This window comes from Narcine bancroftii, chromosome 3 (genome assembly GCF_036971445.1).
Source record: "Narcine bancroftii isolate sNarBan1 chromosome 3, sNarBan1.hap1, whole genome shotgun sequence".
Taxonomy (NCBI): Eukaryota; Metazoa; Chordata; class Chondrichthyes; order Torpediniformes; family Narcinidae; genus Narcine; species Narcine bancroftii.
The window spans coordinates 171,876,537-171,891,622 of NC_091471.1; the positions used below are offsets into that span (position 1 = coordinate 171,876,537).

General features: G+C 42.4%; 1 protein-coding gene across 4 annotated transcripts in view; it reads right to left on the reverse strand.

The window, feature by feature from the left end:
* LOC138757843 (chondroitin sulfate N-acetylgalactosaminyltransferase 1-like) overlaps nt 1-15,086 on the reverse strand; it is a 244,025-nt gene that overhangs the window by 152,548 nt on the left and 76,391 nt on the right. For all 4 annotated transcript variants that reach the window (XM_069925837.1, XM_069925836.1, XM_069925835.1 and 1 more), the window contains exon 2: nt 4,886-5,676. In XM_069925837.1, coding sequence (XP_069781938.1) covers nt 4,886-5,546 — 661 coding nt within the window. In that variant the 5' untranslated portion in view covers nt 5,547-5,676. The remainder of the gene's footprint in view (nt 1-4,885; nt 5,677-15,086) is intronic.

The window sequence follows — 15,086 nt, forward strand, 5'->3', positions numbered from 1 at the left end:
ATTTACTCATCATTTTCTTTGCCACTTAAATCAAACCTACATCAGCCTACCAAATGATCAGGATTAGAATAGATTTAAATTCTGTCATCTTTATTGAGTAAGCAAAGAATCACCAAATAGCAGAGAATATTTGACTAAATTAGAAAGATTTTTCCCTCAAGTGTAGAGTTTGACTTGCCTTTCTTAGCTATGAACAAAGGAAAAATGGCCAAATGATTTTATTCCAAATCAACATCCATTCAACTTGAAAGGGATCTTTTTTTAATCATGTGATCTGCAGGGAGCCTGTTGTGAAATGAGAAGTAGATCCTAACAAAATGATAACAAACCAAAAGACAAATACCTAGTTTTGAAGCCTATTAGCTAGAAACAATGGATTATTTTAAGATTACAATGTTTTGTAAATAGTTTATTTTTTAAATCAGATGTTAGAAATCTATGATAAAAGCAGAAGATGTTGGAAACTCTCAGCATGTATGGAAAAAGAAAAGGGTGGAATATTTCAGGTTGCAAAGAGTCTTATCGCCAGCCAATCAGCAAAAGAAAATAAACAAGAAATTTCCCACACAGCATTTAATCATAGAAAGGCAATGTATAATGAAGAAATGTATCTTTATTGACATTAGTAAATCTTTCAGTCATTCACTACAAGTCAGTGAAGAAGCTTGGTACAGAATGAGTCATAGCAAAGTGATGCTCTCCACTGTAATCCTGACATGATGCGCACTTAAGAGAGTAAAAGAGCACCTCAAAGCACTACGGAAAAACAACAAAATGAATTCCACTGATTGGATGGCTTTTCAAAAAGCTACACACTTCAGGATCAAGAATGTGGTGAAAATCATGCCATGGTTGTTACACAGTATTTCTGAATAGATAGGCCCAAGATGCTGTGGACAGTAACAGCCAGACACACAGTTGAGACAGGGAGAATGAGGGCAGGGTTATTATGGGGCCTCTATTGAAGAGGCCAGGGTTGGTGGGAGTAGTATTGAGGAGTCAGACAATCTGGGATGAGGATATTGGGTTGAAATAGGAGAGCACAAAGGATAGAAGCAATTGGACTTGGTGGCATCCCAATCCAGCACCAATGTTAATTTAGTAGGCATGCCAGAAGCTGTGGAGAAAGAAACAGAAATATCATTTAGCTTCATAAGTTTCCATAAAGCTATTCTAATAGAAGGTCAGTAGTTGCAAACAATAACTCTGTACCTCTCCCCACAGATGTTGCTTAGTTTTCTGAGTCCTTTCAGTATGTGGTTTTTGGAATGCACAATGATAAACACTAGTGCTAGGAGCATCTAATGTTAGGAGTCCCAGCACAAGGTTGACCAATTTCTCCTTGCTGCAATACTTCCATTGTAATAAAATACAAGCACACTTTATTTCAAGGCTGTTTGGATTCTTGTTCATTAAATTAACATTTCCAAAATCTGTGGCATCTCCCAGAGGTTGCAAGAAGTAAGTGACACAAAAGCAAACTCAAATCAACCCCGTTAATATCAACTTTGGGCTGATCACAAATCGACTCTGATTAAAAGTGATGGAGCATTACAAACTGTGACAGAATAATCCTTCATGAAGTGTTATATTTGCAAAATATGTACACAATATTAAATGTGTAATATGGATTATGGACAGCAGAATGCATTCATTTGCAGATGTGAAAACCTCTCAAGATTGGAAATCTTATTACTCCACTCATCATTCACTATAGAATTCTCACAACTGATTCCAAAGTTAGAGCCCTTCAGCTCACTCTTGAAACTATCATCCAGCCATTCCCCTAATATTTTGCACATGCCATTAGTCAGCATTTTATCTGAAAGAGCCTGAACTATTGAACGTGTAATTATAAGAGCCAACTTGATCCAAATTGAAAGCAGCTGAACCAGCCAAAGGGTTCAGTTTCTAATATTCATCGATCTCCTGATTAATCCAGAACCCTTTCCAACATTGAAAATGAACTCATAACAAACTAGACCAATTTGGAGTGGATTTCATCAGTAAATATTTTGAGGTACATCTTGAAAAGATTTGTTGCTTTGGTCTTTGAATTAACAACACACAATATCCAATGGATGTCTTCCTGGCAATAACATTTAAGTACAGTTAATGTGAAGATATTATTTCTCCAAAGTCCACTAATCGTATCATCAAAACCAACAGGTCAGTTATCCATAAAATCAAAAGGAATACATTACTAACTTCCACAGAGAATAATTCATTTAAATTGCTTTAAAATGGTATTATCACCACTCGGGAAAATCCACAAAACAGGCTCAACTCTCAATCGCTATATCATATTGTTTTGTTAACGTTTCTTTATTTATAACACTTCAATCAGTTGGAAAGGTAATTTCATAAATAAAGACATCAATTCCATCAAGACCAAAATGGCAGCTAGAAAAAAAGCATGGAAAATGCATGTTCACATTTTTCATTTCTGTTCATGTTCTGTTATATAGAAAGGTTCTTACCCCTAAGAATAATCAGTGGTTTTTGTATGTCCTTAGAGAGCTTGATTGACAGTGTAACAGACATTTAGTTCAAATCACAACACGTTAGATATTTCTCTTGTGTTGCAAAATTAAGATTAACTGCAGTTGTAAAGTGAAGCAGGGTTAGAGAACTAGGAAAACTGTATTTGAGCAATAGAGACATAACAGTTACTTATCAGTACAATATGTTTTTCTATTTTTATTTTGCACAGTAAATTCCTATGTCACCATTTAAACTGAAGATTTCCTACTTTCGTACAGCATATGCAGTATACTATGCCAAACTACTGCATATGAAACCTAATCATCGAGCACCATCACGCGGCGCACCCAAGGGCTGTGTGCTCAGCCCACTCCTATTCTCGCTACTGACCCACAACTGCATCGCCAGACCTAGCTCCAACAGAGTAATCAAGTTTGCTGATAACACAACAGTAGATGACTTCATCACCGACAATGATGAGTCGCACTACAGAAAAGCTCATGAAATGGCCTAAGAGTTAGCAACCCAAGTCTCACTGTGGACAAGACATCAGAGATGATCATGGACTTCAGAAGGACTAAGAACAACCACCCTCCACTGCACATCAGCAGTGGAGAGAACCAAGTACTTAGCTGGTGACCTATCATGAACACTCAACATCTCCTCACTCATCAGGAAGGCACAACAGCGACTGTACTTCCTGAGAAGACTGAAGTGGGAAATGCTACTGGCCTCCATTACATCACCCTTCCATAGGAGCTTTAGGGTGTCCTGGCCAGCTGCATCACAGCGCAGTCAGGTTGCTGCAGAGAAATGGATCAGAGGTGAATTCACAGGACCATAAGAGTGGTAGAGAGGATCACTGGAATCTCCCTCACTACATAATCTACCAGGATCATTGTCTGAAGAGGGCGCGCAAAACTATTGAGTACCCCTTCCACCTGGACACAGCATCCATCAGGTGTTCCCATCAGAAAAGAAATACAGGAGTATCGGGTTGAGGAACAGCTTCTTCCCACAGGTAGTGAGAAAGGAAGTGCTCACACTAACTATCCGAGACTCTCATTTGCAAAGCAATATTTATTTATTTGTATAGAGGAAGTACTTGCCATGCATAGGTCTTGTTTTCCTGTATGAATGTTATGTCTGGTTGAATGTCTGTGTGTGTTTGCACTGAGGACAGGAGAACACTGTCCCCTCAGGTTGTACTGTACTTGTACAATCAGATGACAATAAACTTGACGACTTGATTTTTCTTCTGATGGGAAATTTCTGCATTTATTTGTATGGTGACTTTTCTTCCTATGTCAGGTTTAACCTAGTGCAGGCTCAGTTGACAAGGCAGGCGCTTCCAGGCTGGAAGCCTACACATATTCCCTCCCCATGAGGCTCAGTGAGGAATTTATTAGTGCAGCACAGGGCAGCTGTCAAAGGCAGCAGGTGTGAAGATGCCAATGCTAGCTTTATCCCATGCCAGCACTGGAACTCAACCACAGTCCGAGCATTAGCTGAGGCATCAGTTTAGCAAAGATAATGATGTCACAAGATGAGATTCTTATTTGGACATCTAGCACAAGGCTCTGTGAGTCCTCTCCTGCATATCTGTTCATTTCACAAGACAAAGCATCATGACATACTAGATAAAAATCAAACCTGTAGATGTTGGAAATCTAAAATAAAAACAGAAAATGCTGGAAATACTTGACAGGACCGATTGAATCTGTGGGAAAGAAATAGCATCGACTTATCAGGTGGAAGACCCTTCAACACAACTGGGAAAGAGACATAGGCAGCTCATTAAGATGGGGCAGGGGTGGGGGAGATTGGCGAGGAAGGCCGCCTCTGATAGGATAAGCTGGTGACCGTGAGATAAGTTGTCAACAAGGTTATTTAGCCAGTGAGTGAATGAGAGCAGTTCAAGAGCAAGAATATGGCAGGTCAGGCGTGTCCTCTGCTTCCAGAGAGGAAAACAAATAAACCCTGCCAATATAACAGACGGGTTTATGATATAGATGGAAATTAAGTTACCTGAAGTTGTAGAATTCACTTCATAGGTGATTGACTATTTACCAATTGCTGGTATAATTAACTCACTACCTACAATCAAGCCTTTAAAGTAAAAACATACACAAATACTGAAGGAACTCGGCCAGTCTCACAGTTTTTATAGGATGTAAAAATACATTACCTACGTTTTGTTCCTGAGCCCTTCAAATTGTGAGCAAAGAACAGGAAGGCATCAGAATAAAGACTGAGACTGACTGGGAGAGCCACAAAAAGTGTTAAGTGGATATGATAAGAGGAAAGGTGAGAACTGATTCTACCTCAGAGTTACATGATCATTCCATCTTCAAAACAGAGAGAAAAAAAAAATCAGTGGTCAAAAAATGAACAAACCAACCTTCAATAAATTCAGCAGCATCGTGCATCCGATGGTTTGCTGCTGCTCCATCTTCAGGGGTGTTCAAAATCCCTAGCGCAACCTCAATGGCTTCCACCAATTCATCCCGTTTGTCCTTTCGGATTGGTTTCTCCTCAGGATGTCGGGTGAGGCCCATTTCCAGCTGGTACACCTTCTGGAGGGTGAAGCTCTCAAATGGTACCACCGAATATTCAGTCGGCAATTTGACACCAGAACGGATCTCCGCTTTGTCGATCTGGGAGTGCAGAAATCGTAAAAGGTCCTCGTGTGTTTTTGCTGAGTTGCTCCAATCAGAATGTCCTCCCAGTGAGTCACCATGGCGGTTATGTACAATCTTCAGCTGATCACTTTGTTCCTGAAGCTCCTCCTTCAACTGTGCTATTTGGTTCTTTAGGCTAGTGATGTAGTTACGGTGTTGCTCTTCACGCTCCTCGAGCAACACCTGAAAGTTATCTTTCCCAGTTGGCCCACTAACCCCAGGCAACAAGGGCTGTCCATCTTCCACCTTTGGAGTGCATGCCAGCATGTACAACAGGGAGACTATGCTGCATAGGAAAACCAATACTGTGGCAAACTGCCAAATCCAAGCCGGTGTTCCTCTTCGCATTATTCTTAACCACATCTCCCCTTTCTGGACCATCAGTCCAGAGACTCAGTCCAGTAGGATTTAGCAGCCACACCATCAGTCTCTGCACAAAATGTTTTAGTTCTTTCAAATCTTCTCATTTCTGACCAAGTTCCTTTTCTAGTAGTTACCAGGAGACAAGGATCTGGAAGAACAAAGACACGCTTACTGTAAACACCAAAAAAAAATTATTCAATAACTTCAATGCATTCATTTTCACACAAAACAGTTCATTGCTTTTACATGATTTACCAGCCAGAACTCACACTCAAATCTGTACATATATGACAGTTATGGACATTCCCCAATAACAGCTGCTCCCAATCAACACCCCAACTCTTGCCTCATGTCACAATTTTCTCTCCCCCAATTTAGCATTGTTTACATTATATTAGACCATATTTATAGCCATCTTGACATTTGCAAGCACATGATTGAAAGGGCATTGCCAATCCAATCACGTGGCAAATTCCAAGGTTCCGCTGAATTAAATATCCTCAACAAAAAGTAAATGAACAAATTGCAATGCTGATAATAAAGCAGAACAAGAAAAAATAGGACATTACTAGGTGGAGGTAATAATATGGAGCAAACCCCTGTTCAACTTTTGTGAATAGCTGTAAAATTGTGATACAATGAGAAGCTTGGCCAAGGCTTAAAGGATTTTGTCGGTAATATGTAAACCACACATGCCCTGTGTTTCCATTTACTGCAAATAAAGGAAAGTTGGGTTTATAATCTCGAGAGGAGATGCTGCAGAACCAAGCAAACATGCAACCCTACCACTTAATGAAAGTAATCTTTCTATGTAGAAATGATGAATGTAAATTTTCTGGAACATGGTGAACAAAGGCGAGCCCAATTAAAACTACCTTTGCTGGAGGAAAGGAAAAAAAACAATTACTCATCAGATCAGAAGCCCACAGGGAGAATATGATGACAATGAGGTACAAGTGATCTATGCAGTGAGACATGATCCAGGAGTGACTGCTCATCTGCATGGATCGAAGGTTAGCTTGGAGTTAAAGCAGCATTTTGACTTCTGAAGTCAATGTATTTAAATGGACTCCATTAATGATAAAATAGGAGGGCTTTGCAGCTGGCGCAGCGGTTAGCGCCACACCGCTACAGCGCCAGCAATCAGGACTAGTGTTCAAATCCCACGCTGTCTGTAAGGAGTTTGTACATGTGGGTTTACCATTGGTTGGAGGGGGGGGGGGGTAATCCAGTTTCATCCCACTATTCAAAACATATTGGGGGTTGTAGGTTAATTGGGTGGTGGGCCAAAATGGCCTGTTACTGTGTTGTATTTCTAAATTTAAATTTAATTTAAAATGTAATGAGTAACATTTGATGATTGAAGGAATTGAAGGAATCAATTGAAGGAACCAAGTATGAAAGGTTTTAAAAAAAATTCAAACAAGCTTTTGGGAGTAGAGGATGGAGGGAACAGACAACTAATAAAAAAAATTGGTTGTTGCTCATTTTCAGTTCTCCATGAATTGCTCCATTCAGACAGTGAGTAGGAAATCATCTGCTCACATCGGCACTAAACACATTACCAGTAAAATACAAGTCTTGAACTCCACTTTGAAATTCTGTTCAAGTGACCTTGGTGGAACCAAATCACAAAAGCAGTCTTCAACCCTCGTATTGATTAGGAGGCACAAATATACATTTGTATGTATAAACTTCAAAAACTCAACAGAAGTGGTTTTCTTTTTCCCAGCCAAATATATTCGACTATTAACACAAGTAGAGAGCTGCATACTAGGCCATTTCAGGTGAACCCTTGAGGCTGGTGACGGGAGCAGATTGAAAACTACGAACTCACCTTTCAGGCAGCAGCTCTAAAAGGTGGTTGCAGTGTCCCATTCATACCCAGAGGCACCTTGTAGCAACTTCCGGATCTGATGGAGGCGGGGAGATTGGTGCCGCAGCTCCACCCATCAAAAAATATGCCTTCCCTGCCCATAATACCCTACACAGGGTGGAACCACTGTGTTTCCCAGAATAGTTCCAGCTGCGTGGGAGATTATGGGTATGCCGCATTTTGAGTCGCAGAGAGCTGCCCCAAAGACCGAAGCGCCCAGTGAGGGGTCGGAGTGGCCAGCCAGGCTGTCACAGCCTGCACTGGCCATCCCCGGCGGCCCCCGCCGACTTCCCCTGCCCCGGGTTCCATCAGGCAGCAGGGGGTTGGGTCACGGGCTGATGGAGTCATTGGCCTGCCCCTAAACAGCCACTTAGTGAGGCTGTACATTCAGGTGAATCGGCGGAGCACAGCGCTCTGCCAATTATCCCTCCTCGAGAAGGGTTGGCATCGGCGCCTCAGAAGCACTCTCAGGGCATTCAGGTAGGTAAGTATTTAGCCACAAGGGGGTATAATCTTCACCTTTAACAAGGGCGTTTGGGCCACCTGTGTCAATGTCCTGGAACAGTTTTGATATCTTCTTTCCCTTAGGCAATATTTACATGAACAAGGAACAGTTTTGTATATAGTACAGTTAACCTCAGAACTTCTTGTGTTGAAATGCACGTTAAATTAGGATGCAACACCTGATGTGTGAAATCTGACACTCACAGAAAAAGGGTGTTGTTTATAGAAAGTGAGGCATTTACAGGAAATCTGACTGTGCTAAACATAATTAATGCATTTTGTTTTAGCTTTCACCAAGAAAACAACGTTATTCCAATGCTTAGAAAAGCATTGAGTACAAATGCAGCGATTGCCCCAAATGATGAACCAAAGAGTAGACTTTATGCTACAAATATGCCAAAATTATTTATCATAGTCCATTCTGCAACCTCTTACTTGCCATAGTCATAGAAATATATGAACAACTAAGTAGCCTCTGTCTCCTGACTTATACTGCATTAAGAAATCAGTGCTTTATTCTTGTTTCATTGTTATTCCAATAGTAGCATATTTTCAAAAGAACACATCCCACCTCAATCACTTTCCGTCCTCCTCCTTGGCAGGAAATATATATTTGAAAACAGCTCGAGTTTTCAAGAACTGTTATCAGACTCTTGAATGGATCTCAACATTAATAGACAATTCCTATGTAGCTGTATCTTCCCTACAAAATTATAGCCCGCACTTTTGTTTTTATTCTTATGCTACCTGTTGTACGATGTAAAGGTAAAAGGTAAAGGTCCCATTATTGTCACGATCTACTGCATTTAGAATGTAACATACACAAAATTCTTTGTCTATCATAAGACAGAGTCGCTCTTTGTCAAGTCCTGCTGACAGAAACGAGGAACAAACTCACAATCCCTAGTTTACGAGGCCAGTGCTCTCACCACTGAGCTACTGGTTTACTTGCCTCGATAGAACACAAAGATTTTTTTCATTTTACCTTGGTAAATATGGCAATAAATAATTAAATTCCTCCACATCACCTCAGCGCGCCAGTTCAGTAAATACTAGGAACAAAATTGGCTCAGAGAATCAGTGAAGCAAACAGTAAACATCTCCACAACAAATGCAATTTTTAAAAAAAATCAGTGCCCAGTGAAGCCTGGTGATAAAATATTTCATTGGGTCCAGGGTTCCAAAATTGTGAGGAAATAATCCAGGTTAACAAATCTGTGCAGAATCAAACAATGTCTACACTCTGACCTGTTGATTTTTTTGAAGACCCCAAGATAACCTTTTGGATGAACAAAAGCACAAGAATTCATGCTGTTCAAAAGAAGGATAGTAGGGCTTTCCATATTTATCCTGCACCCCAAATCATTAAACCAGAATATGCGCATCTCACTGATGTCTATAGGAGGTAGCTGTGCATAAATTAGTAATATAAAATCTTTTGGGATCTTGCAATGTTATTAAATATAAAAGAACAAAGAGATAGCAGGGTCAGGCCATTCAGATCCATGCATCTTCCATTCATTAAGATCCTGCTAATTGTTACGTCCCAGTACGAACCATGTCATCTGTCTTCAATACACAATGACTGAGCCTCCATCGCCCTCACAGGCACACGTTTCCAAGATTCACTACACCAGTGGTTCTCATTCTTTTATCACCCGTAGACCACTTAAGTGTTATTTTACTTCATATGGATCATGTACTACAAACACATGGACCACCAGTTTAGGTGGGGGAAGCAGTTTCCAAGACCAATTAAGGGATTAATGTTTTGGTAAGAATTGTTTTTTTTTTTGAAAATTGCTTCTTTCTTTCATGGAAAATTTACAATTTTTTTTCCATACAACTTATTTATTGTATTGGTCTTCACCAGACCACCCGTGGACCACAAGTTGAAAAATATTGCTCTGGGTGAAGAGTTTTCCTCTCACCTCAGTTCTGAATACCTGGCAGATTCTAAGCAAAACCCCCAGTTAACACAGCTAGAGGAAATGCCAGTTTTACCCCTGTCATGTGATGCAAGAAATTCTTAATTTCCCTGAGATCACCTCTCATTCCTCAAGTGCATGGATCTGATTGTCAGAGTATAATCCTGCATCACAGAAATCAGACTCCTTCAGTTACAAAAATTATCCCTCTTCAGACAGGGAGGGACACCACACCTGTACATAGGTGTACTTGTACCAGTTCCAAAACAATACCAGCAAGAGGTCTCTACTATTGTATTTAAATTTCTCTGCAAAAAAAGAGCAAAGCACCTTTGGTCTTCCCAAGATCTTGTACCAGACTATAGCTTGCAGTGATTCATGCATGAGAATAACCAGGTCCCTCTAAACATTGCCACTTTTTATTAAAATAAAACACTTCTCCATTTTTAAAACAAAAATGGATGATCTCAAGTAATATTCCATTTGCCATTCTTCCATATTCCATTTGCTTCTTAGAACTCCATGAATCCCCTCTGCATCCTCCTCACAACACACAGTCGACACCAGTTTAGTGTCACGAGAGGTATTGCAGTTACTCCTCATCCAAACCATTGCTGTACACATTATATCAAAGTCCCAGCAATTATCAAGGAGGTATCCTACCAGTACTAGCCTCCTAAGCTTGATATGAACCATTTATTCATATTCTATTTTCTGTCCTTGAACAATCCTCAATCATGCCAACATTTTGCCTTCAATCCATAAGTTTTACTGTTTAAAAACTTTTTGTGTAGTACTTTCAGGGCTTTTATATGTCTAAAAGTACAAGATCAACCATTTCCCCTGATCTACTCTGCAAGTTACAATCAAGAGCCAGACATACTGAATAGGATTGCCTTTTAATTAATCCATTTAACTTCTTCCTGCTCCTACTATTTACTAAAGTGCCCTGTTAACACTTGATTAATATTAATTTCTTAACTGCTTATGCTTATCTGATTGGTAGCCTCTGTTCACTCCCGCCAACGTTTATGGTGGGAAGTGGAGGAGTTCTGTTTGCGTTATGTGTTGAGTTTATTTTTAAAAAAATACAAATTCTGACATAGAAATGGGTTATTGGGATAAACTAGTGTTTGTTATTGCGTGCTTAATCACAAGTACAGTCAGCAGGTGAGGTAAATCAAACAAAAGACTTGACTGAACACAACCAAACAAGAGAGAGAGAGAGAAAGAGCGCGAGCACCCGCAAGAGGAGAGCTCAAGAGCAGCATGGCGTATGCTCCCTGCCATTACTCGATTCAACTAACGCGCCCTTGTGGTGCTCGCGCATGAACAGTGTGCTGTTGCGAGTACAGTGACCGCAGTCTGATGGCAATGTCTGTCTACATCTCATTTCTTGAGCTACCCCCCTCCCCCCCATGATACAGTGGATATATACAACTTTCACTAGTACAACAATATATACATTCAAAGAATATATACTCAGTCGTGGTATTTTGGGTTGGGCTTATGGACATGCCCAGCACATGTTTTGTAATAACCCTCTTCTGATGTGGACGCTTGGGACACCTTGTTCTGATTGTCTCTGCTGTCCATAGTCTCAAGGACATCATCCATCTCTTCCTTCACCTGTGGTTACAAGGGGGCTCACATTCCAACTCCAAGAAAACACAATTTGTCTTGGTCGGTTTGAGATGGGGGTGGCTCTCTTACTGGGAGGATGAGTCGTCTGTTCCCCCTGCATATTTCTGCCCCTGAATGAACCAGGTATGACCTGGGTTCCTGGCAGCTCATTTCCACTATACCCGCGAGTCTGCATCCTTACGACTTGCCCTTCGGTCAATGGGACAAGAGGCCAGCTGGTTTTGTGGTAACTTTTCTTTTGTACCAGCCTTCTGTTTCGCAGCTGACCCTTGACATCCTGCAGGTCCTTCAGTTGGGGCTCCAGATGTTTCCTTGCCACAGGTAGGATAGTCCTGGTCTGCCTCAACACTAACCGTTGTGCTGGCGAGGCCAGGGTAATGTTGCAAAGGACATTTCTTAAGTTGAGTAGGCGGAGGAAGACCTCTGTCTTCTCTCTGAGGGACTGCTCCATTAACTGCTTGGCTCTTCTCACCGCTCCTTCACCCAGCCAGTTTGATTGTGGGTACTCTAGGCTGCTGGTGATCTGGGTGAAGTCCCACGCTGTCGCAAAGTCGCGGAACCTCTGGGTGGTGAACTGTCTGCCATCGTCCGAGGGAAGTGTATGAGGTGCTGCGTGTACTGAAAAATGCCATTTTAGTTTGGTAATGACAGCCTCAGAGATTGTATCCTGGAGCAGGTTGATCTCGAACCAACCTGAGTATGAATCCATTAGTACTAGGTACTATTGGGTCCACCATTCAAAGATGTTGGTAGCCATGGTCGACCAGAGTAGGTTGGGTACTGGGTGCAGTTGCAGTGGCTCTTTTTACTGGTGTGGCTTGGTACTGTTGTACCCCGAGCAGGACTGTATCTCATCATCTATATTCTCTGTTGTACCTGCCCAGAAGACAATGTCCTTGCTCTGCATTATGTCGCTTCTATGCCACAGTGCCCTCTGTGCAATATCTCAACGTATGTATGCTGGGGGTCACTGCCCTTTGGCCCTTCGTGATTACCCCTTCATAAATAAGCAGTTTGTCGCAGTAAGAAAAGAAGGGTTGCGATGCTTGGCCAGCCAGCCGCCCTTAATGAAGGTGCCCAGGGTGTTTAGGGGTCCATCTTCTGCCATGTGCCTTCTTAGTTTGTCCAAATGGGCCGAGGATATATGGGTTACCATCATCACGTTAAAACTGTCCTCTTCCTCGACTTACTGGACTGTGCATTTTCTGGAAGCCCATGATAAAGAGCATCAGCTAAATGCATTTCCTTGCCGCATTTGTGTACGAGGGCAATGTGGTATTTCTGGAGCCTGAGCATCTTACGCTACAGTCTCGCCAGAGCTGCATGAATAGGCTTGTTTATTACAATCACAAGAGGCCGTGGTCAGTTTTTGACCAGCCATAGAAATAATCATTCAATTTTGAGCAGGCAAAAACCATTGCCAGTAGCTTTTTTTCCCCCAATCTTAGCATACTCCCTTTCCATGTCTGTAAGGGACCTGAAAACATATGCCACTGGTCTTCCATTCTGCAGGCATGCTGCCCCTAAACCATACTGTGAGGCATCACAGGTCACCATCACTGGTCTACGTACATCGTAGTAGGCGAGGACTGGAGGGAAGGACATGTGTTTCTTTATGACATCGAAGGCATTTTGTTGTTGTTCGTGCCTGGTCCATTCAACGTCTCTATAGGTCAACAGAGCGGAGTTGGGTATGAACATGCCCAGGTAGTTCAACATGTCCAGGAACCGATGCAAGGCAGCCACACCCACTTGCACTGGCATTTTTCTGACAGCCCTAGTTTTGGACAGGTCTGACTGCAGGTCCTTGCTGGTGAACATGGTGTCCTGCATAGCTGACTTAATTTAGGTGGAACCTGCACTTGCAGGGGTTGAGCCACAGTTTTACCTTCTGTGCCAGGCGAGCACCTTCTTTAGGTTGGCATCGTGTTCTTCTAATGTCCTACTCCCTACTAGTATGTTGTCGACTATGATGGCACAGGAGTACAAGGCAAAAATTTATTCCATGGACCTTTGGAATACCTCATTAGCCAAATGGCATCCTCAGGAACCTGTATCGACCAAATGCGGTGCAGAATGTGGTCAGGTAGCAATGAGCAGTAGTCGAGTGAGACCTGCCAGAATGAGTTCTTTGCATCCAAGACAGAGAATACCGTCGCACCGGCCATCTGTACAGCATCTTCCTCTAAGGTGTACATGGGGTGATGTAGTCTTTTTAGGGCCACGTTGAGGTCTCGTGGATTTATACAAATTTGGATTTCCTGACAATCTTTTATCTTGGCGGCCACCGTGGAGGACACCCATTCAGTTGGTTCCGAGACTGGAGCAATGACGCCCAAGTTCTACATTCTGTCCAGCTTGGCCTTGACTTTATCCTTCATTGCTACTGGAATGTGGTGCACTGGCGGGAGTATGGGTCTTACCTCCAGGTCAAGCCGCATGGAGCACATCCCAGGCAGCTTCCCCAGCTCATCTTTGAAAAATTCACCATACTCAGAAAAGACTTCTGTGACAAATCATCCTCAGGTGGGCTTGTCTGATGGATCTCAGTGTGTATTAACATGGGGCTAGTTTCATTCACCACAGAGGCCTAGCAGAGGCAGGATGTCTTCATGGAACATGAAGGTTAGCACATGGTGCCATTCTTGTATGAAATACCGCAGCTGTGCCATTGATCTGGATTCTACTACCTCCATAAGCCACCAGGTTCGTAGACATGATGCATGGTTTGATTTGACCCATCTTTCTCAGCAGATTAAATGTCTTCAGTGATATGACATTACATTTGGCCCTGGTTTAGACCTTCATCTCGGCCATCTTGCCATTGACTTCCAATGATATGAAAGCCACGTTGTTACCTCTGATCCAGGTTTCTGCTGGGTTGCCTGCTGCCCTTGCAATGAGCCCATCGACATAGTACTCATCAGGGTCACTCCCTCTGTGCTTCGGTTCCAAGTGGTTGATGGTCCTCTCGAGTCTGGTCCATGTGGTGGTCTGCTACCTGGATCTGCAGCAAATCTGCTGAAGTGGTTCCATTTGCCGTAATTCTTGTACTGCTGTCTGAACACTGGGCATATCTCCCTTCTCGGTATATGGTCTCCTCCGCTGTTGCCACATCATGTCCTGGGTCTGGGGTGACCTGGCTGGCTTGGTTGGCTCTCCTTTCTGGCCTCCAGTCATTGTCTGCTCACTGGTCCTGCCTGTATCACGTCGAAGCTTGTGGCCTGCTGTTGTGGAGAGGCCAGCCTTTTTGGTTTTCCTCGGTAGTTTCATACATAACATGTACCAAACATGTCGTGATGGCCTTTGCTAGTGTCAGCCCACTGTCTCGCAGGAGTGCCTGCCACATATTTTAACCACAAGTACCACTGTCTTTAATGAGTTCATCGCAAAGTGTGTCGAAATTGCAGGTTTCCGCCCTGATTTTTAAAATCTCTGACTCATGAGTGTATCAACTTGCCAGGCTTTTGGTCTCTCATGTTGACTTTGTCTCTTTCCTTTGTCCCATTTCTTCGAGGGTTGCACATTTCTCTAAGTTTACTTTTTAAACATTCGGGGTCCTCTCTCAACTCAGCCAGGCTAGTAACAAGGTTCTCGTCACGCACT